This window comes from Trachurus japonicus, chromosome 18 (genome assembly GCF_045865225.1).
Source record: "Trachurus japonicus isolate A0001 chromosome 18, Traja_1.0".
Classification (NCBI taxonomy): Eukaryota; Metazoa; Chordata; class Actinopteri; order Carangiformes; family Carangidae; genus Trachurus; species Trachurus japonicus.
In genome coordinates, this window is record NC_140924.1 from 11,266,896 (window position 1) to 11,283,229 (window position 16,334).

Sequence of the window (16,334 nt, forward strand, 5' to 3'; positions counted from 1 at the left end):
ATGAGATCACCTTTTTCTTTTTTTTTAAGTATATTTTTTGGCCTTTTTGCAATAGTATATAGTGAGATAGACAGGAAAGGGGAGGCAGAGAGAGGGGGAAAGACATGCAGGAAAGGTCTGCCCGACGCGGGATTCGAACCGGGGACGCCTGCGTTTGAGGATTGTAGCCTCTACATGGGGCGGCTGCCTCAACCACTGCACCACGCACCGCCCTGAGATCACCTTTTTCTCTGTGTGTTGTGACAACAAGCAACATAAGCAGTAATTTAATCCATTATTTACTGTACATAAAAACTGAGGGTGCAGCTTTATACGAGGTACGTCATTGACTTTCTGTAGTGACGTACAGATCTCAGTCAATCATCGATGAGTTCTTTATCTCTAAAAAATCATTAATGCGTGACAGAGACTTTCCATTACACATTAATGTTTAGGAAAAATAAGGTAAATATAGCTGTGAACAGGTAGCTCTACATTCCTTTGGCACATGGATCAGATACTCTATGTAGGTAAACCCTCCTGCAGAATGTGACTGAACCACTTAAGGTCACATGATGATTTACATAACTATGATGTAGTCTGGGAAAGATAAAACTCACAGATTAAATACAAAGATCAACATCTGGATCAACAGCAGTTTAGTAAAGTTGTTTCTTCCAACTTTACAACATAACCATTTTTTATATAGATTATTATTGTATTATTATGTTATTATACTTATTATGAGTGTAGAGTTACTCTCAGTTGTTAGTGCAAACAAAGCTCATCTCCTGCAGCCTAAAACCAGAGCAGCTCGGCCTTGGCTGGTTTCAGTATCTAAGTTGTAAACAGTGGAGCTGTAAATATCCTCTAATTCACACCACTTATTCAATTCAATGAACTGCTGCTCTGAGTTATTACACTAAAATCCTTAATTTTTGCTTGTGGAAGACACTGAAATGCTAAAAATGAGTCCAATGAATAAAACGTAGAGCCAAATCTGATGACTGTCTCAACCAGAACACTTTAAATGTGCTTTAAAAAGAGGTTCAGTTATCTATCTGGTATTGATTTAATAATAATAATACATTTTATTTATAACGCGCTTTTACAAGTGCTCAAAGACGCTTACACAAAAACATAGTTTGAAATACAATGCAAAAAATTATCATAGTTTAAGCAGAAGTAAGCTATATTTTTGTGTTAATTTAAGTCTTAAATAGTTATATCTTCCGACAGCAATCACTTATATAGAGTGTTTGGACCGAAACACGGGTCTGTCAGTCCCTCTGCTCTGCTCTGAGCCGAGGAGAAAACTTTTATCGTATCCTACAGTTTTTATCCAATGAGGAGAGAGAACGGCATGCAGGGCTGTGTGTGCAGCCAAGGGACGCCGTGAATGTGGCGACGTAGGGACGAGGACTGTTATGGTGCGTTCAAGGAAACTCGTATTTTTCCGACCGTGAAGTCGTACCAGTTCGATCTGGTACGAGTTCAGTGCCATATGGCCAACCCTCCAAAAATGCAAACAAACAACAAATCAACTGTTTGCTAGTACGTAGGGGTTTATCCACAACTGTTCTCTCAAAAACACTCAAACCAACCTCATGCAAACCAACAACTGTCACATTAAGAGAGTGATTTCAAAATAAAATGAGAAGTACCAGAGTCCAGGCAGAAGCAGGTAAGAAGGTTGTTACAGTAAATGTTCAGTCATTACATTACTTCTTTGTAGCTGACACCATACTCCACATCGCAACATAATGAGGTTTCATTATAAAGTGTTTGAAAATGAAGATGATGACATCTAGTGGTCACTCTTTAATGCTGCATCTCTGAGGGAGGACAAATGAATACAATGTAATAATATTTTGTATTCATACAAATCAACATTGAACCTTGAACTTACGTTTTTTATTTATTTAATTACAGCAAAGATGTTAATACTTCTCTGTTATATGATAGAATGTATTTCTTAATCCATGCAGTGAGGGGGTTCAACTTCCGACTGTTTCGTGTTTTTCTCTCCACAGATCTAGAGATCGCACGGAGCCTCAGTGCATTTTAATGTACATGTGTTTTCTCACTGGAAGTAAATCTAAAACGTCAATGACATGAAAATACTGAGTGAACTTTGACCAGAATGAACAACATGGTTCAGTTGGATCTTTTCTCTTCAGTTTCTTTTCCTCAATAGATTTTAAATATTAATATTAATATTCACAGTTCATTGGCTCTGTTCGGAGTAAAGGTCACTGACACACAGTAAAGTGTATCACACTATAGTAACAACAAACAGAATAAACATGATGTTGAATGAATTAACATAGGGAGAAGGTTTAATAAGATTTCATGAGCTTTGGCTTCTTCCCGCTCTTTTTGAACATAAATAAGTGTTAAGTCTTGTTGTTGTTGTTTCATTTTGTGTTGTTGTCTTGTATTTGTTTTATTTGTTTTTATTCTGTTCTTCTTATATTCTGTGTTCAAATAAACTTTCATTATTCACAAATTATTAAATATATTCATAAATAAATAGATAAATACATCTCATTTACAATAATAAAAAAAGTAATAACAAGAAGAAAAAAAAGACAAAGTTACACAACAAACATTAACAATATGTAAACATGACACATACATCATAACTCATCTTAGTGCTGTAGACAGACAGAGGTTTAACTTCCTCTGCAGAGGAGAAAGATCAATAAGGGACCTCACTCCTCTTAGTTCCACCTTTTCCACCACTAGAGGACGCTAGACAACAGGACAAAGTTTCCTCATTGTGACTGAAGAGAAACTTCTCTGTTGCATCAGCTCCCTTTTTTTTGATGGGGTTATACATTTAGTTTCAAAGAACAAAAAAGTGACAGAACAAGTTCAGGACAGGGAGTATCTTATACAGCTCCAAAATTCATTCAATAAATAAATAAATAAATAAATAAATAAATAAATAAATAAATACCTTCCCCGCCTCCACAGTTTGTCATTCCCCAAACATTCTCAATCTCATATCCACCCACCCACCTCCCCAGAGAGCAAAACAAGAAAACAGAGAGAAAAAAGACAATCGGTAAATACATAATAAAAATGAAAGAAAAGGCTCTTGTAAATAAATAATAACAACAAAAAATGCAAAGACATATCAGAATAAGCACCATAGCTTCTCCTCATAAACAACATTGTAAATAACACAAAAATATAGAATAAGCATTGGAAAACCACAAAGTAGAGTGTCTGTGTCTTATTCATCCAGAGTAGTTGGGCCATTCTGGTCAGCAGGTCATATGACTTGGAAAAAGCTATTCTATAAAAAAATACAGTTCCTGTTTTGTTGAAATGTCTCGGTCAGTCAGCTGGTCTCCTCCTGCTGGTGTAGTGGGTTCAGGAGTCGCAGGTTTGAATCCACAAAGTGATTGGAAAGACCCAGGACGGTGAAACGTCCCAGATCGTCCAGAGAGGAGATGGATCACTGCTGGTGTCAGAGTGTAAACCTGGTTTCTTAGTCTGGCTTCAACTGTCTCATCTCCATCAACATTGTTCCCCCAAAGTCTGCAGACTCTTTTATAGGGATGACATCACGCTCCACATCCTGGATGAACAGAGAACAGATGTTCAGTCATTGGTCTGATAGATGCTGAAAAGTTGAACACAACAGGAAGTAACAATGTTTGTTAATTTACTTACAAGTCTTTGGTTTTGACGATGTCGTTTAATCAAGAATCCAATGACGACAACAGTCAGGACGAAGAAGAAGCAGCAAACCACCGGCAGGATCCAATAAATGTGTCTGGTCTGCTCAACTTCTGTGACTGAATGAAACAACAGCTACAGTCACTGACAGCACAGAAACAAGAACAAAACACCACAATGACTGAAAATGTCGTCTTCTTCCAGTCGTCCTCACAGAGTCAGACTGTTTCCTCACCTTCATCGTCCATCTGGATGTTTATAGGAGGTTGCGACGTCTCTGTTGACCAGGTTTTCAGGTCTGGATCTGGAAGAACAAACATTTACAACTCAACTCTAAAAAGAAACAGAGAAACTGACCATTGTGACTACTCAGACACACCTGGATTAATCAGTGTGTCCAATAGAAATGAAGGACCTGCCTTAAATTCAGGAAGTGGTGGAGCTGTGCATAGAGCCCATACAGATGTTTTTTCTGTTGATTAATTGTTTTGTCTCCAATTTGAAACCATATGCAGTTTGAATCCCACATTGGGCGGCCCTTTACTGCCACTGTCATTCCCTCTCTCTCTGCCTCCCCATTTCCTGTAGGCTAAAAAAAAAAAAAAAAAAACTCTGTCAATCCAAAACATTACACCAACCAACAGTAAAGTCCCTTCGATACTACAAACCGTTTCTGTGGTACAAGTGACAGTTTGTACTGTTCTAAAGAACAAACACTGTATTTGACCTGTTTAAGGTTTTAAATGGACTCTGGTCCAGAGAGACTGAGGATCAAGACTCAGGAAACTGAACGAGCATCAAACCCATTGACAGAAAGTATCTGACAAACAGGAGCTGTTTGATGTTGAACTCGTGATTTATGCAGAAAAACAACAGATACATTAAAGTCAAAGCACAATGACATCAACACACTGTGGTTATTTCATAATCAACTTTATTTCTTAGCTTATATTCTCAATGCTTTTTTGGAACATGTTTATAGTGTTTTTAAACAAAGACAAAACAAAAACATCTTTTTGTGCTAACAGGAAGGTGCTCAGCTGAAGGAAACATTATCAGCAGAATGTTCAAGGTATGGAGAGCAAGAAATAAAAATTTAATTAAACTTTAATTAAACTAAATAAATACAAATTGTTACTAAACACCACCAGGGTGTTTAAAAATAAAAACTCTTTGTCAGTGTTCAATCTATAAACAAAAACAAGAAGGAGTGTCAACCACACTAACTGTCTAACTGTCTTAACCATTATTTACGCGATACAAACTGAGGTAGTCAAGTCTTTATAGGCATTAAAAAAATGTTGAATTAAATTGAATTACAACCCTCAATGTCTTAAAATATAAAAATAACTAAATAAAAAACATCAGTTTTTATCTAACCTCGTTACAACCTTGAAGAGATAAATATCAGTGCTCCTTCACTTTCTTAACGTCTGAATAACTGGAGGAATCTGATCATGTCACAGTTTTGAATAAATTCAACCTCTGTTCTGTCATATCGATCTACGATATGTTGTTTTTGTGAAATGTCCAGAACCCTCTCTGTCACAGATACAGGAGGATTCATCAAGTGTTAGATCAGACATAGTCTCTGTAATATCTAGGTGTGACCTTTATGAACTCTGGCTGTCACACCTCTGAAACTGTGACGACAACTGAGATTTAAACGCCCTTGTATCTTGTACCACAACAAACAGAAAGAGGACAAACAGTGCTGCTGATTTAAGTCTTCACAACCCAGACACAGACATGGACAAACGTCTGGACCAGCAACACGAGAAAAATAAGCGTCATAGTTTTCTACGGCCAAATAAATCACATTCCCTGTGACTTTACAACCACCTCATTTTTATTTTATCTTCCAAGCTTGTAGCTCTTCAGGAAGATTTTCTTTTTTTTTTCTTTTTTTTTTTATGATCAATTTTTTATTGTTCTTTTCCATGTTAGTATAAATAGACAGATATGAATAGAGAAAACAATGGCAGCTGTATCCGGCCCAACCCTTACCACAACCCTCCCCCCAACCCAGGTGGTATGCCCAAGGCAAGGCCTGCACAAATCTCTTCAAGGCAATAACCGCCATTACAGCAACAGATGTAATAATAGTAAACAAAGCAAAATGACAACAGCAACAACAACAACAAAAAAACTAAAACAAACAGAAAAATTACTACAAACAAAACAAAAATATATAGAAAAATCTTACACACACACACACATTCATTCACTCACACCCCTTGCCCCTCCCCTCCCAGGGATCCCAGCAGATGATCTCAGCATGAACATCATACCAAGTACACAATACTACAACAAATCACATATCCTTTGCAGAAGCCTTGACCAGCAGGAGACATTTTGTGCTTTGGCATGGCGAAGTTGTGCAGTGGATTGCTCCATCTGAGCAATCTCCTTGTAGCTCAAAAGCCATTCCCTCACTGATCAGGAAGATTTTCTAACCATTTCTCCGTTATGATCCAAGACTGAGATCTGCAGGTTCTGGGTCGAGGCTACTAAGTTTAGTCAAGACACAATGGTACCCTCGCTATTGTCCTCCATTGGCTAAGAAGACCATGACAGGTTAAGGTGCATTGAACCATCATTGGTCAGGTTTCAGGTCATATCAAAGTGCTTCAGGATTAAAGTTGCAATGTGAGTGAACAGGAATGGTAAACGTAGTGCAGTGCAGCACAGTTTGACTTGACTGCAGCGATCCTGCTGCTAAACAGGAACATTTCTGATCCGAGGTCAGCTTTGGAAAATATGAACCAAATATGTCCATGGAGAAAAGCAAAAACAGTTTTAACTGGTTCCTCTTACAGTCTGAGACCTTTGAGTCTTTCCCATGACCCGGCCTCGTATGCTGAGGAAAACTTCTCCATAAAATGAGGTAGAAGACTCTGAAGACTTTGTAGGATCTGGCTCCTTCTGGTCTATTGAAGTCACTGGTGGCAACAGGAGTCGCAGGTTTGAATCCACAAACTGACGGTGAAGACGACATCACACTATATAAGATCCTGGATGAACAGAGAACAGATGTTCAGTCACAAAAGTTTGACACAACAGAAATTGACAATGGTTTTTAATTTACTTAACTACATGTTTTTGTGTTTGTTTCTGACGTTGTTGCTTAATCAAGACTCCAATGACAACAACAACAATCAGGACCAACGAGCAGAAAACCACCGGCAGGATCCAATAATGGTGTCTGGTCTGATCAACTTCTGTGAATGAATGCAACAACAGCTACAGTCACTGACAGGACAGAAACTAGAACAAAACACCACAACGTCGTCTTCTTCCAGTCGTCTTCACCGAGTCAGACTGTTTCCTCACCTTCATCGTCTGTCTTGTCTCTTGGATCAGGAGTTTGTAGATCTTGGGAAAATGACGGCATCTCCGTCATTCCAGTTTTGATGTCTGGGTCTAAAGACACAGATTTAAAACATTTACAAAACAACATTAAACAGAAACATGACTATAAAAACCAAAGGCTAAAGATCTAAACAAATGTACTCACCAACAACAAGTTGAACTATTGAATACTTCTGTAAGTTTCGGATGTCACACTTGTATCTCCCTGTATCTCCAGATGTTACGTTCAGGATCTTCAGTGACATGTTTCCATGTTTCAGCTCCTCTGTGAACAGCTGAGTCCTGTTGACGTACGATGGGATCTTCTCTGGAGCTTCTTTCATTTCATAGTACAGGAGAACAATGTTGACCCAGTTCTGATCTGAGGCATCTGGTTGGAGATCAGGCCTCGACCACCGCACAACAAACATCTCCACATCTGATGGAGGATCCAGTTGACATGGTAGGATGACATCATCTCCTGGAGAAGCAATGATCGGCTGAGATGGACTGATCATCTTAAATTCCACTGGAAAATGGAGAGAACAGTAAAACGTCTGGAATTTAAATTATATAGGCTATTGTATGTTTGATATTTCACTTGTGAGTCCAAAAACTTTCTCTGAGTTCAGACAGCTCTGGCAGTGGCTGGACTAGACATCTGTCATAACTTGATTCTTGTTTTATTGATTTAGCAGCTTAAACCAAAAGAGCTGCTGAGAGGCTAAGAGTGTCCGACGTGTTAACAAAAGAAATGCACTGTGATTTCTGTACTAAAGGTCAATCTGTTAACAATGAACAAAAAAACAAACAAGATCAACTCATAATAAAAAGTGTACAAACTTCAACTAAAGTAATCACAGTGATCAACGAAATATAGGTTAACCCAGAAAACCCAATTCATGGCTCCTACAATTGATCGTTTGGTCTAAAAATGTGAACATTGCTGATAAATAGACAAATAAACGCGTTTTCAGTGTTGGTAACGTATCTGTTTACCTTTAACGGGTGAGCAGGAGACAAAAGCCAAGAGGGGAATAAAAGTCCAGAGAGAAGTAGTATCCATGAAGTCTTTGAAGTTCAACTCCAACTCCAGAAGTGGTGACCGTTCTCCTCCTCCTTAATATTGTTCTTCCTGGGAATTCCCACTTCCTGCACAAAGTTCCAGTCCCATCTTTCCCAGTTTTGCTCAGCTGCACCTGCAAGCGCGCGCGCACGCACACGCACACACACACACACACACACACACACACACACACACACACACACACACACACACACACACACACACACACACACACAGCAAAACACATAGAGCTCCCTGCTCACTTATAAATAGCCTACAGCCGCCCACATTACGTAAGTTTCCAGAAGTGTCTGGCAACGGCTGGAAACAAAACAACAACACCATCCTTACCTCTGTTAGAACAAACAACCTTATTTACCACTAAACCAGTTTTTAATCGTAGCCTATATGACCAACATCATCAACACTATAGAGGAGAACTATGAAAGTCCGGCCGCTTTTCTCCAATGTTCTCCCTGTTTTCAACGAAGCCGGGTAAGAAAGCAAAACACTGAGCGGTGAATAACGTTATTTATTCTACATGTGTTATACCATGTGTTGTATCTGTCATAAACAAGAGATTGCGGATTATGTGGTGTCGTGGTGCGGTTCAGACAGGTACAGGCAGACAGATCCATTATCTCCCTGTAAGTTATGAGTCATTTATTTAACCAAGCCAAATCCTTTAGATCATATGTCAACTCTTTATTATTCTCGGCGACTCACGGCGACCAAGCTTTGATAAATGTCCTCCCGTGTTTCAGCCGGGTCGATACCGGAGCTATTTAAAAAAAAAAAAAGAAAAAAAAAAAAAAAGAAGAAGAAGAAGGGGGGAAAAAGCGCTCGTCGCCGTGGAGCTGACAACAGCTGACATGTGGTCGGTCACAGTCTCACAGTGCACCATAAATAGGCTACTCTTACCCTTAATATAACGACGTGTGCTGCTGCCCTCTTGGCCAGGTCACCCTTGAAAATGAGATCTCGATCTCAACGGGTCTTTTACCTGGTTAAATAAAGGCTAAAAAAAAATAAAATAAAACAAACTTCAACCTTAAAGCTCTCTCTGTCCACCGACTGTCCTGACCCGTATCCATGAAGTCTTCGGAGTTCAACTCCTACATCTTCATTCACGGTGGTAGCAGCTCAGAGTCGTGGCTAGAAACACTGCGCTCTTGGTCCAGTCGGTCTGTCATTGATTCAAGTTTCAACGCGTCACCAAAGACGGTTATAAATATAATACTGTAGCTATATGACCAAATAGCCCGCGTGCAAATACGCACCTGTGCTCTAACAACAGCTGGGGTAGGATAGGCTCCATGTGTCCGTGTCCTCATCGACCTCATTCCGCAAACGCCCGGGCGATTAAAAGTGATTATAGCATTGCACGGAAGAAAAAGTGTTTCACCGGCTCTCCTGTCAGCCAGCCCCCCTCCCACTCTCTCTCTCTCGCATGTAGACACACACACACACACACACACACACACACACACACACACACACACACACACACACAGAGGTCGCGCTGTACTGCTAATAGACAAAGACAAATAGATAAATGTGCTAATTGTACAGTGTTAAAATTACCGCGATCTAGCCCAAATCAAGCTCTGAAAATATTCAGGAGGGAAATTATAGGAGGGAACTTAATACTAGAAACTCCAGATTTAGAACAGGTCAGGGCCATGTGTTAGAGGGGATGATTTATGACTTATTGTTGACAGTGTCAGTAACCAGGTGATGCCACAGACATGAACCTAATAATAGCAGAGACGTGGACAATGATTCTATAATCATTTGTTGTAATTAAATCTAATTGGCAGTCTCCCCCTCAGCAGCCTAAAACCAGAGCAGCTCGGCCTTGGCTGGTTTCAGTAGTTGTCATAATGACCAGGCACTTTAGTGGTGGTACTATCATCACTAAGGCATTCAGTGACAATGCCATATGGCAGACCCTCCAAAAATGAAAACAAACAAGTCAACCGTTTTCTCGTACGTAGGGGTTTATCCACAACTGTTCTCTCAAAATCACTGAAACCAACCTCATGATGGCTTGATACTGCACCTCTGAGGGAGGACAAATGAATACAATGTAATAATATGTATTCATACAAATCAACATTGAACCTTGAACTTACGTTTTCTTTATTTCATTTAAAGCAAAGATGTTAATACTTCTCTGTTATATGATAGAATGTATTTCTTAATCCATGCAGTGAGGGGGTTCAACTTCTGACTGTTGTGTGTTTTTCTCTCCACAGATCTAGAGATCTCACGGAGCCTGAGTGCATTTTAATGTACATGTGTTTTCTCACTGGAAGTAAATCTAAAACTTCAACTCGTGACATGAAAATACTGAGTGAACTTTGACCAGAATGAACAACATGGTTCAGTTGGATCTTTTCTCTTCAGTTTCTTTTCCTCAATAGATTTTAAATATTAATATTAATATTCACAGTTCATTGGCTCTGTTCGCAGTAAAGGTCACTGACACACAGTAAAGTGTATCACACTATAGTAACAACAAGCAGAATAAACATGATGTTGAATGAATTAACATAGGGAGAAGGTTTAATAAGATTTAATAAGCTTTGGCTTCTTCCCACTCTTTTTGAACATAAACAAGTGTTAAGTCTTGTTGTTGTTGTTTCATTTTGTGTTGTTGTCTTGTATTTGTTTTATTTGTTTTTATTCTGTTCTTCTTATATTCTGTGTTCAAATAAACTTTCATTATTCACAAATTATTAAATATATTCATAAATAAATAGATAAATACATCTCATTTACAATAATAACAAAAGTAATAACAAGAAGAAAAAAAAGACAAAGTTACACAACAAACATTAACAATATGTAAACATGACACATACATCATAACACATCCTAAGTGCTGTAGACAGAGAGAGGTTTAACTTTAACACTTCTGTAGAAGAGAAAGATCAATAAAGGGACCTCGCTCCTCTTCATGTTCTTAGTTCCACCTTTCCACCACTAGAGGACGCTAGACACCAGGACAAAGTTTCCTCATTGTGACTGAAGAGAAACTTCTCTGTTGCATCAACTCCCTTTTTTTTGATGGGGTTATACAATAAGTTCCGAAGACAAAAAAAAGTGACAGAACAAGTTCAGGACAGGGAGCATCTTATACAGCTCCAAAATTCATTAATTCAATAAATAAATAAATAAATAAATAAATAAATAAATACCTTCCCTCCGCCTCCACAGTTTGTCATTCCCCAAACATTCTCAATCTCATATCCACCCACCCACCTCCCCAGAGAGCAAAACAAGAAAACAGAGAGAAAAAAGACAATCGGTAAATACATAATAAAAATGAAAGAAAAGGCTCTTGTAAATAAATAATAACAACAAAAAATGCAAAGACATATCAAAATAAGCACCATAGCTTCTCCTCATAAACAACATTGTAAATAACACAAAAATATAGAATAAGCATTGGAAAACCACAAAGTAGAGTGTCTGTGTCTTATTCATCCAGAGGAGTTAGGTCATTCTGGTCAGCAGGTCATATGACTTGGAAAAAGCTATTCTATAAAAAATACAGTTCCTGTTTTGTTGAAACATCTCGTCAGTCAGCTGGTCTCCTCCTGCTGGTGTAGTGGGTTCAGGAGTCGCAGGTTTGAATCCACAAAGTGATTGGAAAGACCCAGGACAGTGAAACGTACCAGACTCTCCACCAACAATGATCGTCCAGAGAGGAGATGGATCACTGCTGGTGTCAGAGTGTAAACCTGGTTTCTTAGTCTGGCTTCAACTATCTCATCTCCATCAACAATGTTCCTCCAAAGGAGGCTCAAGTCTGCAGACTCTTTTATCCACATCCTGGATGAACAGAGAACAGATGTTCAGTCATTGGTCTGATAGATGCAGAAAAGTTTGACACAACAGGAAGTAACAATGTTTGTTCATTTACTTACAAGTCTTTGGTTTTGACGATGTTGCTTGATCAGGAATCCAATGACGATAACAATCAGGACAAAGAAGAAGCAGCAAACCACCGGCAGGATCCAATAAATGTGTCTGGTCTGATCAACTTCTGTGACTCAATGAAAGACAAACAGCTACAGTCACTGACAGGACAGAAACTATAACAAAACACCACAGTGTCGACTTCTTCCAGTCGTCCTCACAGAGTCAGACTGTTTCCTACATGTCGAAGTGTCCTTGGGCAAGACACTGAACCCACACTTGTCCCCCGATGTGTCCAATCGGGTGTATTAATGTGTGTGAATGCTTAGTTCCCTGCACTATGTGCTGTATGAATGGAATGTGTGTGAAAGGGTGAATGCGACCATTACATTATAAAGCGCTTTGAGTGGTCCAAGAGACTAGAAAAGCGCTATATAAGTGCAAGTCCATTTTCCTCACCTTCATGGTCCGTCTGGATGTTTGTGGGAGGTAGGGATGTCTTTGTTGGACCAAGCATTTAGCAAACATCTACTCAGAAACAGAGACAGAGCTACAAAAATCAAAGAAATCTAAATTACTCACTAACAACAAGTTGAACATCTGCATCCTCCACTTTTCCTTGGATGAAACATTTGCATCTGTATCTCCCTGCATCTGCAGACGTTACGTTCAGGATCTTGAGCGACATGTGTAACAGGGTAAAGCTGTATCGGCTAGTAATCTTTGTATTTTGTGTGACACTGTGGTGGATTCTGCTGTGGGTGTGGTTTAACAGAGTGAGTGTGTCTGCAGTGATTGCATGGTGACGGGCTAACTGGAAACAGGTGTGCTGGACAGGTCGGCAACCAGCTTAATTACCCACACACACTCTCTCCTTCAGTCTCCCTCTGATCTTCTCTGTGACAGGTACCTGTGTGAATGTGGTCTGAGGTCTTAAGAAATTGTATGTCGAATGTATCTGGTGTTGAGTCTCCCTCTGATCTTCTCTGTGACAGGTGGCGTGTGGTGTAGGCTGGAGTTACTTTGGACGCTGGGTCAGGTTGGAACCTCAAGGGCTGAACAGGAGCGCTTTACAGCCACGAAGTGGAGTGCAGCAGCCTGCAGCAGTCGTAAGCAGCACAGCACACAGCGCCAGCAATGATGATACAGCCTTGACACCGAACCAGTACACCAACTGACCAGCAGATCCAGCCAGCCTGCCAACCTGTGTGAGTGAAGCCCGGCCACTCACCAGGCCACACGGAGCCACACTCTCAGCCACCTCCTCCCAGACTTTTTTAATTACTTCCCCCATAGACTTGATTAGTTTTTTTTATATATTTCTATAAATAAAAAGGACTCCTTTAAACCGTACCTTTTGTCTTGTGTTGCCTTGTCCACTTTCACTGGTTGGTCAAACAAAGAACACTTTACAACTGGCGTTGTCGGCAGGATTGACCAAAAAAAAAGAAACCAGTGGTGGGCAAGGCCAACATGACAGATCAAAGTGAGCCTCAACCTGGTCCTAGTCGAGAAAACCAAGCTCCTAGTGCAATGTCCAGACCGGTTGGTATGGTTCCTATGTTTAATCTGATGACATCTAAATTTAAAGGAAGAGATTCAGACATTGGTTTAGGAGAGTGGAAGAGTAATCTGAAAACTACCTTCGCTTTACAAGGAGTCCCAAATGATTTTAGAGCTGAATTAACGCTATGTTGTCTGGAGGGAAAAGCTAAGAGAGAGATTTTAATTTTACCTCCAGAGAAGCGCAACACAGCTGAGCTGATTTTTGGGGAATTAGATAAGTTGTATGGGGATAGAGCCACTGCCTCAGTCCTGCGCTCTCAGTTTTTTAATGCCCGCCAAGAGCCACATGAGGACATTAGTTCTTTTGCATTGAGACTGCAGGAAGACTTTCTTAGGCTCGAGAAAAAAGACTCCAGGGGCATCAGAGATGACGATGTGTTGCTCCGAGATCATTTGATTGAGGGGCTGAGAGACTCTGCAACGAGGGGGGAATTCAGAGCCAAGATTCTATTGGATGATAGTCTGACGTTTCAGACCATCAAAGCAGAGCTCTCCTTAAGGGAACAAGCATATGGGGAAACATCTGAACAAGCACACTGCCTTGCCATGAGGGGGCACAACCAAGTTAATTTTCCTCATTTAAAGGATTTGGAACAAATCAAGACACAATTAAGGGATGAAATGAACACACAAATGTCAAATAAATTTAATGAACTGTCCCAGTCTTTAATTCAAGAGATCCGGTCAGAGCTGCACCAGAGGACACCACGGGGTGCAGAGTGGAGCCAGCCTGCCCCACGAAGTGGGCCACCGAGGAGGAACCGACCCCGGTTGGGTTCAGTAAACCGGTATGATGGCCAGGGTAATCCCATTTGCAACCTTTGTTCTCAACCTGGACATATAGCACGCTCATGCACAAACAGACAAAGGTCAGCATCGTTAAACTAGAATACACCACTGTGGCGGCCCAGACAGTGGGGTGTTCAGAAGTGAATGGGCCTCTGCATGAAGACACACACAAATTAATTGGAGATGTCCCTAAAGTTAACCTGTTGCTTGATGATGTCCCTGTTAATTGGATCCTTGATACAGGGTCAAATGTGTCGTTGATGAAGAACAGTTTTTTCTTGGAACATTTTGCAGAAAAAGGTGAACGGCTTAAGGAGGCTGACAGCTGGCTGACCTTAGAAGCTGCTAATGGACTGGACATTCCTTATTTAGGTTATGTGTTGTTACCTGTTAAAGTTGGAGAAGTCGAAGTTCCTGAGGGTGGGTTTCTGGTTGTTAAAGATCACTGCCTAACTGATACAGAAGGGGTGGTGGGCATGAACATTATTAGAAGTTGTTGGAGAAACATGGACAACAAGCCCTTGCACTGTCTTTCTGGCAGTCGGCGCCAACAACAGGCGTGGGCTATGGCCTTTAAAATCTGTTCCACACAGGCACAGTTTGTGGCTCCAGATGGCTCCATTGGGCACGTGCGCACCATCAATCGCCGTCCTGTGAGAGTTCCAGCTCAGAGTGAGGTGCTGCTGTGGGGCCGGACCAAGGCGGGACCAGGTGGAAAAGACTACCAGTGCCTCGTGGAACCTGAGGAGGTGGGTGGACTTTTTGTAGCTCGATCCCTGTCAACAGTTCAAAGGGGGAGAGTTCTAATTAAAATCAAAAATCCAAATGACTCCCCAATGTATCTTTATAGACATCAGAAACTAGCTAAGACGTGTGAGGTTGATCCAGCCGATATCACACCAGAGCATAGTGTGAGTATGGTCCGGGTCAGCACCAATGCTGTTAAAGTAAGCCTGGAGAAAAGTAAACATACTGAAAAGAGTTCATTGCCTGATGTAACTGACCTTGGTTTATCTGCAGAGGAGAGAGAAAAAATGCAGACCCTGCTGCACAAACATCGAGCAGTTTTTGCCACACATGATGAAGATTATGGCAGGACAAGCACCGTCCAGCATGTGATTCCCACTGGTGATGCTCCGCCTGTGAGGGAACGCTACAGGCAGATTCCACCAAAAATGTATCAGGAAGTGAAAACCCTGCTTCAAGGTATGTTGGATTCTAAAATCATTACACCCAGCGCTAGTCCTTGGGCTGCCCCCATCGTATTAGTGCGCAAAAAAGATGGAACACCACGATTCTGTGTGGATTATCGTAAGCTCAATGCAGCAACCCACAAAGATGCTTACCCACTCCCTCGAATTGAGGAGTCATTGGCCAGCTTGAACAAAGCAAAGTATTTTTCCACATTAGACCTGGCGAGTGGATATTGGCAGGTTGAGGTTGCCCCCGCCGACAGGGAAAAGACTGCTTTTGTTACTCCCATGGGGCTATATGAATTTACCCGAATGCCTTTTGGTTTGTCAAATGCGCCTGCCACATTCCAAAGGTTAATGCACACCTGTTTAGGAGACCACAACCTACAGTCTTTGTTGATTTACCTTGATGATGTCATAATATATTCTCCTGACTTTGATTCACACCTAAAACATTTGGATGTAATTTTGGACAAACTGAAAAAACATGGCTTAAAATTAAAGTCTGACAAGTGCCACCTGTTGAAAAAAGAAGTGCAGTACTTGGGACATCGTGTGTCAGCAGAGGGGATCTCCCCAGACCCCGAGAAGGTGAAGTGTGTTCAAGAATGGCCGACCCCCAAGACAGTGAAACAACTACAGTCTTTTTTGGGACTGGCCGGCTATTATCGCAGGTTTGTGAAAGACTTTGCTAAAATAGCCAAACCATTAAACGAACTCTTAAGAGGAATCAGTCCAAAACACTCAAGAGCCTCAGGTCATCAACTAATTGC

The 16,334-nt window shown here is 40.7% G+C and overlaps 1 protein-coding gene and 1 long non-coding RNA gene across 3 annotated transcripts in view; one reads left to right on the plus strand and one right to left on the minus strand.

The window, feature by feature from the left end:
• Window positions 1–9,397, minus strand: part of LOC146968753 (selection and upkeep of intraepithelial T-cells protein 1-like) — a 45,625-nt gene extending 36,228 nt beyond the window's left edge. Inside the window, exons 1-4 of one of the 2 annotated variants that reach the window (XR_015034292.1) lie at window positions 8,020–9,391; window positions 7,187–7,549; window positions 7,003–7,092; window positions 6,138–6,890 (exon numbers count right to left, since the gene is read on the minus strand). Coding sequence is in view for 1 of the 2 variants with exons in the window: in XM_085759975.1 (XP_085616101.1) it covers window positions 7,187–7,549; window positions 8,020–8,086 (430 nt within the window). In the remaining variant the exon portion in view is untranslated. Of the gene's footprint in view, window positions 1–6,137; window positions 6,891–7,002; window positions 7,093–7,186; window positions 7,550–8,019 lie in introns of those variants that run through there. The other variant, XM_085759975.1, reaches the window with a different exon arrangement.
• A 5,291-nt stretch (window positions 9,398–14,688) lies between these two features.
• On the plus strand, window positions 14,689–15,751 carry LOC146968756 (uncharacterized). Its single transcript, XR_015034293.1, has 3 exons — window positions 14,689–15,117; window positions 15,219–15,279; window positions 15,389–15,751. It is a non-coding gene; the product is annotated as an uncharacterized LOC146968756 (long non-coding RNA).
• The last annotated feature ends 583 nt before the right edge of the window (window positions 15,752–16,334 follow it).